The sequence below is a fragment of the Panthera onca genome, chromosome E1 (genome assembly GCF_046562875.1).
Source record: "Panthera onca isolate mPanOnc1 chromosome E1, mPanOnc1 haplotype 2, whole genome shotgun sequence".
NCBI lineage: Eukaryota > Metazoa > Chordata > Mammalia > Carnivora > Felidae > Panthera > Panthera onca.
Genome location: NC_138352.1, coordinates 34,982,709 through 34,999,230, shown reverse-complemented (window position 1 = coordinate 34,999,230; position 16,522 = coordinate 34,982,709). Strand labels below are relative to the sequence as shown.

Below are 16,522 nucleotides of genomic sequence, written 5' to 3'. Positions count from 1 at the left end.
CTGATTGCTTATGACCCTGGATGACTCAGGTTGGTGGGCAGGAGTTTCCCTGTCTGTAAAGTAAGACTAGTAAAACCTTTCTTCTCCTCCTTTCAAAGATATGGTGGAGACAGAGGGTGACATATGTGGAAGGGATGGCTGAGTCGGGGGAAGATCTAGCCTCCACTAGGAACAGGACCTGAACATCAAAGGTTAATGAGGCCCAAAGGATGAATCATTTCAGTCCACTTCAGCGTAACTACAGGAGGCCAAAGAGGGATAGAGGTAGTGGTGGTGGAAAAGGCAGATTTGGCACTGGTAGGCAAAAAAGCCCATTTGAGAGCATGTAACTGTGGCATTTCGGGGAAAGCACACTATGTTAGAAAAAGGCTACTGTAATCCCTGTCAAGCAGCTCTGTTTCTAGAAAACTGATGAAGAGGCAATAGAAATTTGGAGTAAGACAATTTGGCTCTGTTAATTCTTTTGAGTCCTCATTCTACATTTGTAAGCCTCAGTTTCTTCCTTTCTAAAATGGAGGTACTATCACCGGCACCCCAAACGACTGCATGGATCAAATGAGAGAACACATGTAAAATACCCAGCATTTGACGGGCACTAAAATAATGTTAGTTCTTCTTCTCCACCCTCTTTTCCTGGTTTTACTTTTTCTTTCACGTCCAGTTTCTGGAGTGGCAGGTTTCTGAAAGGCCTCCTGGCTGGTAGGTGCTTCTAACTGGCTCTGCTCTAACCTAACTGGGGATGCACAGGGAGAGATGCGGACAGGTGGTTAGGCTGGAGGACAGCCTGGTTTGTGGACTTCAGGGGCAATCAAACCATAGCTGGGGCTAACTGGCTGACTTGGCCTTGCCTTGCCTTTTAATAAGAACCCGTGCGCAGATGTTGAAAAATAAAAGTCTGTTTACCTTCTTAAAGGCTGAAAACTGTTACACACATAAACCACAATCTCTGAATCATCTCATCCTGTTTCTGCAACCAAGGAAATCATCATTCATTGTGACATCATGTTCAGGGGCCAGGAAAACAGAAGTGATGTCACAACAAAGGCAAGTTGCTTGGTGTGCGATTAGTGTGGGGGGAGGGAAGGGGATGGTTTACAGTTCATAGACAGATTCTAATTCACAGCCTCTAATTTGAGGATTGGGTCTCTCATATTCTGACTGGAAAAACAGCTACTTCCTTTTTTGATAAAGAGGAATTTAGCTTTTGCACGCCACAAAAGTTCTCAAGGTAGAAAATCATGTTCTCAAAGCCAGTACTGAACTATCAAAGCCAAGGGAAGGGGAGCTAAAGAGAGATTAGGCAACCTGGGGTACAAAAGGCTTCCGAGTACTCTCCCACACACCCAGCCAAGCCTTATTTGCCTTGGGGTGAGGGGCATCCTTCTTCCATCAAGCTGGAGAAGCAGCCTTGCTTTTCTTCAGCTATTTTCAGTCAGGGATAGAACTGCCACATTCAGGCCATTTTTCAGGAGGTCTACAACTCCTCAGTCTACTCCTGTCACTAGTGAATGAACATGGCTCAATAAATTAACACACCTCTTCTGCCCATTTCAGCAGCCCATGTTTGGATTTTAGGCCCTACTGGATTCCAAACAGTCACCATGGGGAGAGTGAGGGTGATTCCAGGGCTGGAAAAGACAAGAAGAAGGGACGAAAATGCCTTCAGGGCCAGGCCGTCTTAGCTCTAGAATATCAGTGCTCTAGATCTGGCATTCTGAGCAAAGCCTTCAGAAAGCGCCATTATTACCTTTCGGCGAACAGTGCACCGGTGACACATCCACTCCCCAGGAGGCAACATCTCTTCACTCAGTGGAGGATTACTGTGGGGAAAAGACAAGGGCAAGACTAAGTACTAACCTTTGATGCAGCAGGAAAAAGCCTAGGTAGGTCTGGCACAGAGCTACCTGTCCCTCGACTCCTATTCTGGCCCGTCCTGTAGCACTGCCAGGGCTCTTTCTCTCATCTTTCAAGATGCTAACGTGGCATCGTTTACAATAACCTAAAGAGTGAAGACCTACTCCCACATCTTAGGAAGAGAAGCCAAATCCAGAGCTCTCAACATTGGGCTTTACAGAGAAAGACAGAAGTAGTCTGGAGCCTTGAGAATCATCCCCCAACTATATCATGCTAACAGAATCATTGATAGGTTCTCTACAGTCTTCAAAGTTTGTCGGTATAAGTCTAAGCTCTTTCATCTGCAATTCAAAGCCCTGTGTAGCACGGTCCCATTCTACCTTCCCAGGACCCTTTCAGGTACGCTTTCGCCAGGTCAAATTGAAGACTTGGTATTTCTTTCTCTAGAGCCCTTTCCCACTAGAACGCTATGCCTCTTAAACCCTATTAATCCTGTAAGGCTTAATTAAAGATGGCTGCAAATTGTTTGCTATTCCTACCATCTAAAGGTAGGCCATTTCCTTCCTCTTGAATTAGGCTTGCCTTGTGACTTGTATTGACTAGTAGAACGCAGCAGAGGTGACCTATGTTGTAACTTCCGAGGCTGGCTCTTAAGAGACCTGCAGATTCCATTTTTTCATGTTTGGAATGTTCCATCTCAGGGCCCTGCTCTCACGCCAAGAGGCCACACTCAGGAGAGTTAAGGCGCTCCAATTAACAGCTTCCTCTGAATTCCAAGCCAAAAGCCAGCATGAATTACTGCTATGTGACTAAGCTGTCTTAGATCATGCCAGCTTAGTAGAGCTTCTAAAGTACTGTGGTCCCAGACAACACAATGCTGAACAGAAAAACCACCCAGCTGAGCTAAGTCACCACATGGACTTGTGAGAGAGAATAACCAGTGTCTGTTTTAAGCCACTGAGTTTTGGGTAGTTTGTTACACAGCAACATGTAACTGAGTACAGCTCCTCCATGTGCTCTGCCTGGATTACTGGGACCTCCTGGATATGTGGATTGTATGATTTAGTTCTCTTTTGTGACTTCTCATGTTTTCCCTTGTGTGGCAGTTCTCGCTCTTTTTTTTTAATGTTTATTTTTGAGAGAGAGAGAAAGATACAGAGAGAACATGAGCAGGGGAGGGGCAGAGAAAGAGGGAGACAGAGAATCTGAAGCAGGTTCCAGCCTCTGAGCTCTCTCTCAGCACAGAGCCCAATGCGGGGCTCGAACCCATGAACCGTGAGATCATGACCTGAGCTGAAGTCGGATGCTTAACCAACGGAGTCACCCAGGCACCTCCTCTTTTTTCTTTCTTAAGTTTTATTTAAGTAATCTCTACACCCAAAGTGTGGCTTGAACTCACAACCCCAAGATCAAGAGTTGCACACTCTTCTGACCCAGCCAGGCGCCCCGTTCTTTCTTTTCCCTTTTCTTTTCTTCTTTTCTTTCTTTCTCTATCCATCCATCCGTATATCCAATTTTTTTCTTTAGTGTTTGTTTATTTTTGGGAGAGAGAGAGAGAGCAGGAAAGGGGCAGACAGAGAGGGAGACACAGAATCTGAAGCAGGCTCCAGGCTCCGAGCTATCAGCACAGAGCCTGACGCGGGGCTCGAACTCAGGGACCATGAGATCAGGACCTGAGCCGAAGTCAGATGCTTAACCAACTGAGCCACCCAGGCACCCCCATCCAATTTTTAAAAAGTTAAGCTCTATGCCCAATGCGAGGCTTGAACTCACATCCCTGAGATCAAGAGTCACATGCTCTACTGACTGAGCCAGCCATGTGCCCCTCTTATTTTTTTCATTAGAGGGACCAAGACAAGGACTAAATCTCTTCCCACCTTGTAGCTTTATAATACAGAGGTTGTGCATACAGTAGTCACTCAGTCAATACTGAATCAAAATTAGAGTTGTATAGGGCTGGCCTTACTGAACCTCCAGATCATTGATTTCCACTGAAGTTACACCAAGAACCATATGTATGAGACTTTATTAAATTCTTGAGAGAGTCACATTTCTAAGTCTGTACAGTAGCAGTTCTCAAAGTGTGGTTCCCAGATCAGAAGCAAGCATCAGTGTCATCAGGGAACTTATTAGCAAAGAAACACAAATTCTGAGACCTCACTTCAGGCCTACAGAATCAGAAAATCTGTTATGGAGAATGAGGATACATTTATGCTAAAGAAATTCTTATATCTGGTTCCTAGCAGTCAGAAGGGAGTTTTTCATCCAAAAAAAAAAAAAAAAAAAAAAAAAAAAGAAATACTAAAAAAATAATTGAGGGCTGAATATATAAGGACTCTTCTTGAAGTCCCAAGGCTTAATATTATGCTGCTCTACTGTTTCTATCTACAAGAGCACTTGGCTTGGCAAATTTTCCTAGCTTCTGCTTTGCCACGCTTCCCTGGAGACCTGAATATACATGTCAGGATATCCACTAAGTCCTCACAGCTCTTTGCTTCCTTTCCTCCCTGTTTCATTGGTGGACTCTCAGGAGATCCTTAGTAGGATGCAGAAAACCTGGAGGCATACTGGCCTGTTGTGACAGGTCTTCAAGCCCTAGAGGACCATAGGTGAATGTCACCTGTAAAGTCTTCCCTAGTTCTCACCAATGGATTTCTGCATAGCCTACATCCAAACTAATGAAATGTATGCATGTAATTTGCAAAGGCTTACAGACTCTGCTATGCTTCAGCAACCATCATATTAAAATTAACCCTGAAAAGGCTGTCACTTCTGATTCTGTTTTTCATCATTTCTTTTCATCTGCCCATTTGGCTTTGTACCAAGATACTCTTTACCAAACATGTAAAGCAGAGAAGGGCAAGGCAAGGTGGTTTGAATCGAGACCTTTTACTAAGATGTAAATGGCTTCCTGGCCACCCTTCATGATTCCCTCAATCTAGCCCCAACCCCTATTGGCAGAATGAGTTATTGAAAACACAATTCTGATCATAGCACCCTCCTTATTAAAAAGCCCTTCAGTATCACCCCTACCCTATCCATTATAGGATGAAGTTCAAACTCCTCAGTATTGTAGGTTAAGACCCTTGTGGCCAGAATCCTGCCTCTTTCTCTAGCTTCATTAACCTGGTGGCTCCCCACACAGTCCATATACCCTTTCTTTAGTCTGTGTGTCTGTTCATTTTGGAGCTGCTACTTACAACCACAAAAGCTGGCCCTTCCCTCATTCCTTCACCCAGTGGATTCTTTATCTTTTGGGGCTCAAGTCAGATATTACACCTCCAGGACGCCTTCTCTGGCAGCCCCTGATTCCCTATAGCACTTCTGTACCACACTGTACTGAAACTATTATGCACTGGAACCCCCTTCTCTATGCTTTATTTACCTTTGTACCTCCACACTCTGCGAGGTGCCTGGCATACACAAAGTACTCAATAAAGCTTTAGAGAACTGGCGAACACTGGGGCATCTGGGTGGCTCAGTTGCTTGCACATCCGATTCTTGATTTCAGCTCAGGTCATGATCTCACAGTTTATGAGTTCGAGCCCCACATTGGGCTCTGCACGGCCAGTGTGGAGCCTGCTTGGGATCCTCTCTCCCTCTCTATCTGCCCTTCCCCTGCTCACACTCTCTCTCAAGTAAATACACACACACACACACACACACACACACACACACACACACACACAGAACTGGGGAATACTAAAATAGGCTTCTAGGAAGCAAATGAGGCAAAGCAATGCAGTTAGGCAGGCACTTGTTTTTGGTGGTTAAATCGCACACAAAATAATTTGTTTTCTAAGTCACGAAATGGTAAGATATCAAAGTCAAAGTCCACACTTGCAAACCAACCTGACTCATTTAAATCCTCTTTAAACAATTTGGTTTCTTGGTTCTTTTTCTTTTTTTTTTTTTTTTTTTTTAAATTTTTTTTTTTCAACGTTTTTTATTTATTTTTGGGACAGAGAGAGACAGAGCATGAACGGGGGAGGGGCAGAGAGAGAGGGAGACACAGAATCGGAAACAGGCTCCAGGCTCCGAGCCATCAGCCCAGAGCCTGACGCGGGGCTCGAACTCACGGACCGCGAGATCGTGACCTGGCTGAAGTCGGACGCTTAACCGACTGCGCCACCCAGGCGCCCCTCTTGGTTCTTTTTCTTAACACAGGGGTAAATTGCTTAAAGTCTGTATTAAGGGGCTCTTAAAAGTAGCTCCTGGTTGGTTTCTAAAGGATTGATTTTAGAGATACCAACTTTAAGAACACTTGTTTCTCAGAATTCTAGATTATGGGCACAGGCTCCTCTTGTCTGCACTAAAGTGTGTGATAAGGGCTGTGAGTTTAGGGAATAGTACAGAGAAGTCAGAATGTTATTTCCAGGATGAGCACAGAACATTTAAAAGTGAGACCTTGTTGAGATTTTTGCTGCTTTCTCAAAGACAGAATGCGCATCTTGAAATAAACATGAAAATGTGGCATCTTTTTAAATGTTTGTTTATTTATTTTGAAAGCAAGAGAGAGGGAGAGAGTGCACGAGTCATGTCAGGGATGGGTAGAGAGGGAATGCTAAGCAGGCTCCAGGCTGTCAGCACAGAGCTGGACTCAGGACTAGATCCCACGAACTGTGAGATGATGACCTGAGCCTGAGCTGAAATCAAGAGTCGGCTGCTTAACCGACTGAGCTATCCAGGTGCCCCGAAAATGTGCTATCTTGAGAGAAGGCAGTAATATATGATAGGATGGATAGGGAAGGAAAGTCTATGTTTCTAGAAAATGAACATCACAGGTACACCCGGAATACAGAAACTGCCCACGATAAAGCTTTCTCATGACAATGTTTCCTCTTTGCCCCTAGTAATTCCTTTCAAGCTAATATTTAGAAGGCAGTTTTTCAACTCAAATATCTAGAGCAAAAGGGATTCATGAAATGGATCCAGGAAAGACAGACTGTCACTGGAGTAATAAGCTCAGGAACTAGTTCCGAAAGAGGCTGTTGTGCAGACAGACTGGTTTGATTTGCTATCAGAAATTTTGCCAACAGGGAGAGGATTCCAGGGAGAAAGGAGATTCTGCAGCTTCAAGACACTCATGTACATAACACATTCTGGAGACTTCCCCATCTCAGCTGCCCATCTTAAAGCTCTTTCTCCCATAAGAATGGTGTTCCCATAAGTTTAGTGTGCAACTTTGAAATGATTACACGCCTACCAGAGTCTTTAAATCAGGGTATGTCTGTCAAGAAAAACAAGGCTTTGTCTCAGCTCCCGCTCATCCCTATATATCAACGAAGACAAGGTGCTCAGAGCCATTCTCTATAAAAGGAAATCGTTAAAAGTTAAAAGTCAGGTAATGTTGGAAATGCTCTATTAGAGTTTCTGCTGTGCAGCAGTGAAAACCATGAGGACACTATAATGAGCCAGTACTGCCTGTAAAGACATCAGTATGCTTCCTAGTCACTAAAGCTCAGAAACAGCAGAGTGACAATCTCATCTTACGTCTACATAGCATATTACAGTTCACAAAGTGTTTTCACAGATGCTCTTATTTGATCTTCACCAGCACACTGTGACAATTCTTATTCCTGTCATACAGGTGAGGAAATGGACTCATCTTAAGCCATGGAGCCAGTTAAGTTGCAGAATTAGAACTCGAATCAGTTTCCTGGTTCTTTCAAATCTTGAGCCCAAGCTGTTTGTAAAAAACCTTTGGTAGTTCTCTTATTTCTGGGGAACACAGTGGAATATTCGCTAAAATATCTTCCTCAACCCTCAAGGTCGAGCATTTCCTTCGACATCAGTCAATATTTATTGAGTTCCCACTGCTTACTAACCAATGCCACGCTGGAGGTACCACACTGGAGGAGGGACAAGTGGTTATTATCTACCCCACCAAGAAACAAACTACTCTCCTTTGGGGAGAGAGGACCAAAGTCATTTGTCCTCTCAAGCATTTAATGGACAATCATTTTATGCTAGGCAATGTGCTAAGTGGTGAAATTTCAGACATGGTCCCTGCTCTCAGGGATCACAGGCTAGAACATCATGAAAAGAACAGTTGACAATGAGACCACATACAATCGAATACACCCTGATCCTTGCCACACAAAGCTATGTAAGACTTAACTGTGCACAGATGCCAGACTCAAAGAGCCCCAGAAATTTGGTTATTTGGTACCTGAAGGTGGCAGTGACCTTTTCCCTACTCTTTTTCCATAATTCACAACTATTCAGCAAGTGGTAAGTCAGTCAGTGATCCTTTAAAGACGGCAAAGTTAAGGATCTTGAGGGGTTCAGGAGGAAACTATAGTTTTGGAAGCAGGTGTATTTCTGTATTTTGAAAAACTACCTGAAAGAAGGAAAGCTCTGGAAGGGAGGACATTTTCCTGGCAATGGGTGTTTTATGTCCATCTAGAACCCAATAGCATATGAACCTTTAGATTCCTTCTGAGAACTGTCCAAGTCATAGAAAGGAAGGTGAGCCCCAGAATGTACACAAGCTGGCTTGTCTTGGAAAACTGGTAGCTCTTTAAAGAGTGCCCTGTGGACAGAGCTTTTGCAGAATATCCATCTTCACTGCTTTGGAGGTTTCCTCCCAGATCATTTGTTAAAAAGCCCTGGCCCAGGGGTGCCTGGGTGGCTTAGTAGGTTAAGTGTCCAACTTCAGCTCAGGTCATGATCTCATGGTTAGTGAGTTTGAGCCCCACATCAGTCTCTGTGCTGACAGTGTGGGTCTGCATGCGATTCTCTCTCCCTTCTCTCTCTGCCCTTCCCCCACTTGCTTTCTCAAAAAGTAAATAATAAACTTAGGAATAAAAAAAACCAAAAAACCAAAAAAACAAAAACAAAAAAACCCCTGGCCTGGGGCACCTGGGTGGCTCAGTCCATTAAGCATCTGACTCTTGATTTCATCTGACTCTTGATTTCGGCTCAGGTCATGACCTCATGGTTTGTGAGACTGAGCCCTGTGCCAGGCTCAATCTCTCCCTCTCTCAAAAATAAATACAACTTTAAAAAAACTCTATTTCTGGAGTCCTCAAAGAGAAAACCACAAACTTGCACCCCTCAGCTAACTGTAATGCCTGCATTGATAGACCTCTCCATGTCAAAGATTCAAAGCCCAGAGCCAGATGATCCCAACTCCCAGCCAAAGGATGAAGTCCAGTTTTAATTTAGAATGCCTCTTTCATTCACTAATGAGGCTGCAGCCCACCACTGCAGGTGGAAGACGTTAGTTGTCATGGTTCTTGGCTCTCTAATTAAGAGGATCTATTTCAAGTCATATACCAGTGTGGCTGATCTGAGCCTAACCTCACTCATCTCCCCCACCTATTAATACATATGAACCTGCACGATATTAACATTTACTTCAGATTTAGTCGCCACCAATGGGACCTGTTGCTCCACAGCTCTGCGTTAATTATCCATCCAGCGCAAGCAGTTTTTCAATATGGAACTGGAAAGGAGAAGGGGGAGGGGAACAAGAGAACAAAGGGAGGAGGGGAGAGGTGGAGAGAGAGAGAGAGGGAGACAAGGAAGCAGAAAGACTGCCTTTTATTTCAGAGACCCATTTTTTTGCATTAAAACATGCAGATAAAAATGGTGTTGGGCTGTGGACTTGTTTTTAAAAAATACGTTAGGTTACCGATGTATGGTTTGCAACTGTCCATCCAGCTAAGTGACACTGACATTTTAAAACTTGAGCCAAAGGCAGCTGGGGAGACATGGAAATATCACTTAACCAAATTAAAAGCTTTGGTATGTATCTTAGGACAAAAGGAAGCAAGATGGATGAACAATATTTAAGAAAGAAGACACTTCATTTTTTCTTCCTAGACTGACAAAATATTCTATTTAATACAAAGGCTGAACAGGAACACTATGCAGACAGCATATCTGTACACAATACACCAAGAGCCTTCCACTCGGGCTCTCTTCTAAAAGAGGTCAGTCGCATGAACTGCTAGGGTCTTTCCTGTCAGAACCCATCATTCACCAAGAATCAGAAGCTCTCGAGCCATATGTGGCAGTTTCAGTTAAAATATCAGACTAAGAAAGATTTCACTGCCCCCCCCCCCCATCTATATGTCCCCTCCCCTTTTTGGGTGGTGGTGGGGTGTTCAACCAGCAAACAATAGCATTGAGCAGTTTTGATTTTTAATTTCACAGTTCATGGGTCTCATCCATCTGAGGTCCACTACCAGATAAAAATCCTGCAATTATATTTAACGGCATTGTGTTAAGAGTGACTGCAAAAGACAATACATGCTCAGAACAGGCCCACTCTCCCTCAGACCAGCCCTGCTGCCCTTGGCCAGCTCAGGAAATATGTTGGTATTAGCCAAAATGGGAGCGAAGGTGATCACTGACAGGACCACCATCACGTCTCAGCCTCCTGGCAGCCATCTTGATCTACAAAGGAACCTAGGAGCACAGAAAACAAGCCTTTTGTAAACTGAAACCAGCTTCTGTTCTAGAAAAGCGAAGAGGTGCCAGGTAAAATCTAATTTAAAAATATCTTTTAAAACTTAAAAGCTGTCTTAATATATCCAAATTTAATCGTCTAAGTTTTGAAGAAACAAAATCTAATGAAATTTAAATGTCAGCATTAAACAGTAAGTTTCCTCTGGACACTTGTATGGGCATCAGTTTTTATCTTCAAATATAGCCTACCTTTCAAAGGCAGGGAAGATGGCCATACTGAAAGGCAATGGAGATAAAAACAAAGTTCAGGGGTCCTTGCCCTGCTTCATCCTAGCTACTGACTCAAGCACAGCTAATGCCACAAAGTACATAAAAAGTACAAGGACCGCTGGCTTTTTCATGCAAAGCCTCAGTAGCAGTGTTAACAAGGAAACCAATGAAGTGCCAGGCCATTACAAATGCCCCATTGAGAAACTTAGCTAGTTGCGTCACTTCCACAGGCATACAGTCCTTTCAAACTAGCTGACTGTGCCCCCAAATTTCATTGCCTTCTATGCAGAGCTGGTTTGTGGCATCCTCCCAGTGAAGGACACCTGGGGAACAGGGTTATAAAGTCAGCGCAGCAAAAGGAGGGTGGGAGGGTAGAGCACCAACAGTTACACCAGGTGTTTTCCCTCTGCCAACTTCTCTACAAGCTGAGACTGGGTGCCACAGGGCCTTATCTATCATGAGTTTGGCTATTCTGTCAATCCTGGCTTCTCCACAATGGCAAATGAGCTGGCTACAGACATTTAAAAAATGTGCTTCATTCGTTCACCTCATCAGAGATGTTGGAGCCCCCCACCTGTTTTGGAAGTCAACATTCTGGCCTCAACACTTTCTGATGTTCCTAGGGAATGTTCCATTGGAAAGAAGAATCCACAATTGTAACTGTGTATTCCAGAAGAATCTCAGAGGTATGGAAAACTGGGTACTGTTCCATAGCCAAATTTATTGGACTATCAAGAACAAGGAAGTAACCAGGCCGTATTCTTTTTGCACACACAGCTCAGGAAATCTGGATCAGTTTACATCTTATAGATACTGGACCTCAAATTCTATAAAGGCTGGGAAAACTAAAAACACTAGCAATGTCTTTATTTGAAATCCAACTAAATACAGGGAGCAGGTTTCTACTTAAGACCCAGCTGCTTCTCCCTAAGGAGGATTTCTGCTTAATTTACCCTCCTCTGACAGGGTCTCCTTAAAAAAAGGAAAAATAGAGAATAATAATAATTTGCACCAAAGCAGCACAGGGCCTATTCCCTCCCTCTTTTACACCCCCCCCCCCCAATTTTACTCATAAACCTTAAAGCTCCCCACCCTACATGATTGAAGTAATCTCCTGGGCATACTGTCAAACTATGCTGTCGTGGTTTGATGCCACAGCTAAGTGCTGACTTGAGCTTCGGAAGCCTTCCAGTTATACCCCCAGTGACCTATTTAGGAGGTGAACATACTTCTCAGAGAGAGAGCACCATAATTTTTTCCCTTTGGCCCACTTTTCTCTCAGATGATCCCTAACCAAAGAATGATCACCCTTAAAGGTCTGATCGTGTGCACACAAACGATAAGATTTGAGGAAAGCTCTTACACAGCAAGCATACAAATCTTGGACATGAGTTCTTTCCCATAATTTCAATAAACTGCAGCTACTTTTCTTACCATACAGCTTACTTCAACACCAACAAACTGAAGCCTGCAGTCAAAGATGTCTGATATCGTGGAATGAGGTGTTATAAGAATTAAGTTAAGCTAGAATGAATGGCTAAGTGTCATCTAAGCCAGGCAAAACCATGAGGAGTAAAAAGGAAGGATAAAGAAAACAAAAATGAGGGGCAACTGGGTGGCTCAGTCGGTTAAGCGTCCGACTTCACCTCAGATCATGACCTCACAGTTCATGGGTATGAGCCCTGTGTCAGGCTCCGTGCTGACAGCTCAGAGCCTGGAGCCTGCTTCAGATTCTGTGTCTCCCTCTCTCTCTGCCGCCTGCACCACCCCTCCCCCCCGCCCTTCACACTCTCTCCTTCTTTCTCTCTCTCAAAAATGATTAACATTAAAAAAAATGATAAAGCCAAACAATGTTTATCAAAAGGCCAAAATCACTGACAGAATACTCCCTATATTTAAGATGCTTTCAAAAAATGGCAAGCAAGGGGAGCCTGAGTGGCTTAGTCAGTTAAGGGTCTTGATTTCAACTCAGGTCATGATCTCACGGTTCGTGAGTTCGAGCCCCACATTGGGCTCTGCGCTGACAGCACAGAGCCTGCTTAGGATTCCCTCTCTCGATCCCCTGCTCAAGCTCTTGCTCTCTCTTAAAATAAATATATAAACTTAAAAAAACAAAAACAAAAAAATGGCAAGCAAGATCAAGGAAAGTTGAATATAGCCAGCCTATGCATAAAAAGAACTATAAGGGGCACCTGGGTGGCTCAGTGGGTTATGCGTCAGACTTCAGCTCAGGTCATGATCTCGTGGTTCCTGAGTTCGAGCCCCACATCGGGCTCTGTGCTGACAGCTCAGAGCCCGGAGCCTGCTTCAGATTTTGTGTCTCCCTCTCTCTCTGGCCCTTCCCTTCTCGAGCTCTGTCTCTCTCAAAAATAAATAAACATAAAAAAAAAAATTATAAGGGACACCTGGCTGGCTCAGTCAGAAGAGCACCCAACTCTTGATCTTGGGGTCATTAGTTTGAGCCCCATGTTGGGTGCAGAGATTACTCAAAAAAAAAAAAAAATCTTAAAAAAATTTTAAAGAAAGTCATAAGTTTGGACACTTTTAACAAGATTAATGAAATACAATTTTCATAATGCATTTTGACCAGTAATTGAGGATTGTCAATTGAAAAAGTTCACTGTAGAGTTTCCCTCTAATGTTTCTAAAGCTTTGTTAAAACCAAAAATCAGTAGAATGCTATCTGATGGTTCAATGCATGTGAGAATTAAAAAGCTCCCAGCTCAGCATAGGACCCCAGGGCTGGTGGAAAGAACAACAGTAGCTCCTCATTGCCAGTTTTGTAACGTACCTACAATCACTTAAAGTTCTATGCATTTCATTACCTTCTCTGCTCTGTTCTCTGCACAAATGCAGAGCAGAGAAAAATAATATTCAACATCCTTCTAAGGATCACAGCTGGATAGAAAGTCTGTAAATGTGTTTATGCTGCTACAAACAGGGTTCCACCCTGGAACTCAAGCTTGCTAGTAATTCTGAGAGGTTCCCTCAGCCTCGTGCGGCCGGGTGGTAAAGTGATGTCTTTGGGCTACGGTTAAATTCAAACCCCGTGGAGAGTCCTCTTGCTCACTCAAGCTTATTTCAAAAGAGCCTCACGCAGAGCCCAAATCAGTGGGAAAGACTGAAGGTAGGTTCAGGCATGGAGTCCCCGCCCTGCTGTTACACTCTCTGTCTTTTGTCCTTTCAAGACTGGGAAACATTTCCTGGGAGATATATCTTGTACAGTTTATCAGAAAACAGGGAGGGGCGCCTGGGTGGCTCAGTCAGTTAAGCGTCCAACTTCGGCTCAGGTCATTATCTCAGTCCATGAGTTCGAGCCCCACATCGGGCTCTATGGTGACAGCTCAGAGCCTGGAGCCTGCTTCGGATTCTGTGTCTCCCTCTTTCTCTGCCCCTCTGCTGCTCAAGCTCTGTCTCTCTCTGTCTCAAAACAAAACAAAACAACAACAAAAAAACCCGGGAAGGGCAAAGACTTAAAAACCAACGCTATTAACATACAGGAAAGCAAATGTAATTAGGGAGAAAGGAATGGTCACCGTGTTTTTTGTTAACAAAGGTACTACCCACTTGGTAGAACTAGACATCGTTTCTGTTCCCCAACCAGTGCTTCTCTTTGTGTCTCTCTCATTTGTAATACCACTAGGTATTGCACAGCAGTGAGCGGAGAAAACGGGTCAGCCTCTGGCTTTTAACTGGTTTAGTGAGCATTTAGTACACGGTTGCAAAAGGGAAAGTAGCCTTTTGAATGAGTGAGTCAAGTTTTACATTACTTGAAATTTCATCAGTCTGTAAGGCGTACTCGGAATTTGTTTACCGTGAATTCAACAACAGCTCTACATAGCAGACAAATTCTTTTTTGCTGATGGGTCAAAGCAATGATTTCTCCTTTTATCAGTGTCTATTGTACCCCTCAAGTGTCTTCCACCTCCCGTGCAAATGTGCTAAAACTTCATCTTTTTTTCTTATTTGCTGAGACCTAGATTCAGAAATAGTATTAGGCTTAAAGGATGAAGACTTTGACATCTGTAAATGGCAGGCATAAAAAGGAGTCACCTTCTTATTCTTCTTAACTGCTCCCAAGTCATGGGAAAAGCAGTCAGCTAGTGACCTGTGCATGCGTCCTGGGCATGGTGACAAATCTGCAATACCAAAGTGCCTTTCTGAAATTTGGTCTAGGACTTGCACTGAATACAATGTCCTCCTCTTTCAGGAAACTGGCAGGGGGACAGCTGTACTCCTGTCCGGTCTCTTGGGAGGCTAGCATTATGCGGAGGTGCTCTTATAAGTGTCACTCATTGAATGGCAATGCAGCTGGCCATGTTTGTACTCCCTGGGGACTCTTAAGTTAAAGGAAGAGCAAAGTCGAGGTGGGAAAACAAACTGTCCCCTTCCCCCTGCTGTGGTGATTTAAAATTCTGGCACCTTAAGATAAGAATGCATTTCTAGGAGCCTGTGCTGCATGATCATAATAATATAACCATCAAAACCCCGAGAGCATCATCAAAACCCCAACCAAAATCTTTGACTAGGGTGGCCTGCTTAACTACACGCCCAAGGAACTGTGTATGTGCTGGGGGTGGGACAAGAAGGTTCAGAGATAGATTTTAACACTCTTATGTATAACCAAAAGCAAACAACATTCAGCTGCATCTATTTTCTATTGCCTTAGCACTTGTAGGAGAAAAGATGTACCCATCTCTGTTAAGAAGCTGGACATCTGCATTCCTAGGTAGCAAAAATCCTCTTGGGGGCATCAAAACAGACTGTTTGTTTTTATAAGCTATATAAAACCTTCAGGCAAATATTCTCTTCACTCTGTCTCCCTATTTATTGCTATCTGGGCCTACATAAAGACACATATAAACAGGTGAGTTCACCTAAGCGTACAATTTTTGTTGTTAATGGAGTTCAAAAGATACCTCAATTGATCTGGAGTTATTTCCATCCCAAGCTGCCACCAATCAAAGCGAGAAAATTAAAACTGTCCTCCTTAAACTAGGAATCTCCAAGTACGAGGGATTTCTATACACAGAAATTTTCTTTTTTTTTTTTTTTTTTAAATTTTTTTTTTTTTTTTCCAACGTTTTTTATTTATTTTTGGGACAGAGAGAGACAGAGCATGAACGGGGGAGGGGCAGAGAGAGAGGGAGACACAGAATCGGAAACAGGCTCCAGGCTCCGAGCCATCAGCCCAGAGCCTGACGCGGGGCTCGAACTCACAGACCGCGAGATCGTGACCTGGCTGAAGTCGGACGCTTAACCGACTGCGCCACCCAGGCGCCCCAATACACAGAAATTTTCTATTGTGGCTAGTGGTACCTTAAGGCAGGTGGCAGATAAGGTTCTCTCCACTGAGATGCACCATCCTGACTGGAGTTCACAGAAGAAACCTTTTACTCACTGTCATTACATTGATAATAAAAGCACAGCCATTAAAGTGCGCTTGGGGCGCCTGGGTGGCTCAGTCGGTTGAGTGTCCGACTTCGGCTCAGGTCACGATCTCGCGGTTCGTGAGTTTGAGCCCTGCGTCGGGCTCTGGGCTGATGGCTCAGAGCCTGGAGCCTGCTTCCGATTCTGTGTCTCCCTCTCTCTCTGCCCCTCCCCCGTTCATGCTCTGTCTCTCTCTGTCCCAAAAATAAATAAACGTTAAAAAAAAAAAAAATTAAAAAATAAATAAATAAATAAAGTGCGCTTAAATCACCTTTCTTCTACATAAGACTCAAAAATTAGAAAAATAAAATGGGTGAGTGAAAAGACAACCCACAGAATGGGAGACAATACTTACAAATCATGTATCTGACAAGGAACTTGGTATCTAGAACATACAAAGAACTCTTACAACCTAGTAATAATGGTAAAAAAAAAACCCAAGTAACCCAATTAAAATTGGACCAAGGATCAAAATGGACATTTCTCCAAAAAAATATACAAATGGATAATAAGCACATGAAAAGATGTTTGGTATCATTGGCCATTAGGG

The 16,522-nt window shown here is 43.6% G+C and overlaps 1 protein-coding gene across 2 annotated transcripts in view; it reads right to left on the bottom strand.

Annotated features, from left to right (window-relative positions):
* Positions 1–16,522, bottom strand: part of PHF12 (PHD finger protein 12) — a 41,816-nt gene that overhangs the window by 17,027 nt on the left and 8,267 nt on the right. For both annotated transcript variants that reach the window (XM_060646824.3, XM_060646822.3), the window contains exon 3: positions 1,748–1,820. In XM_060646824.3, the coding sequence (XP_060502807.1) occupies positions 1,748–1,820 (73 nt within the window). The remainder of the gene's footprint in view (positions 1–1,747; positions 1,821–16,522) is intronic.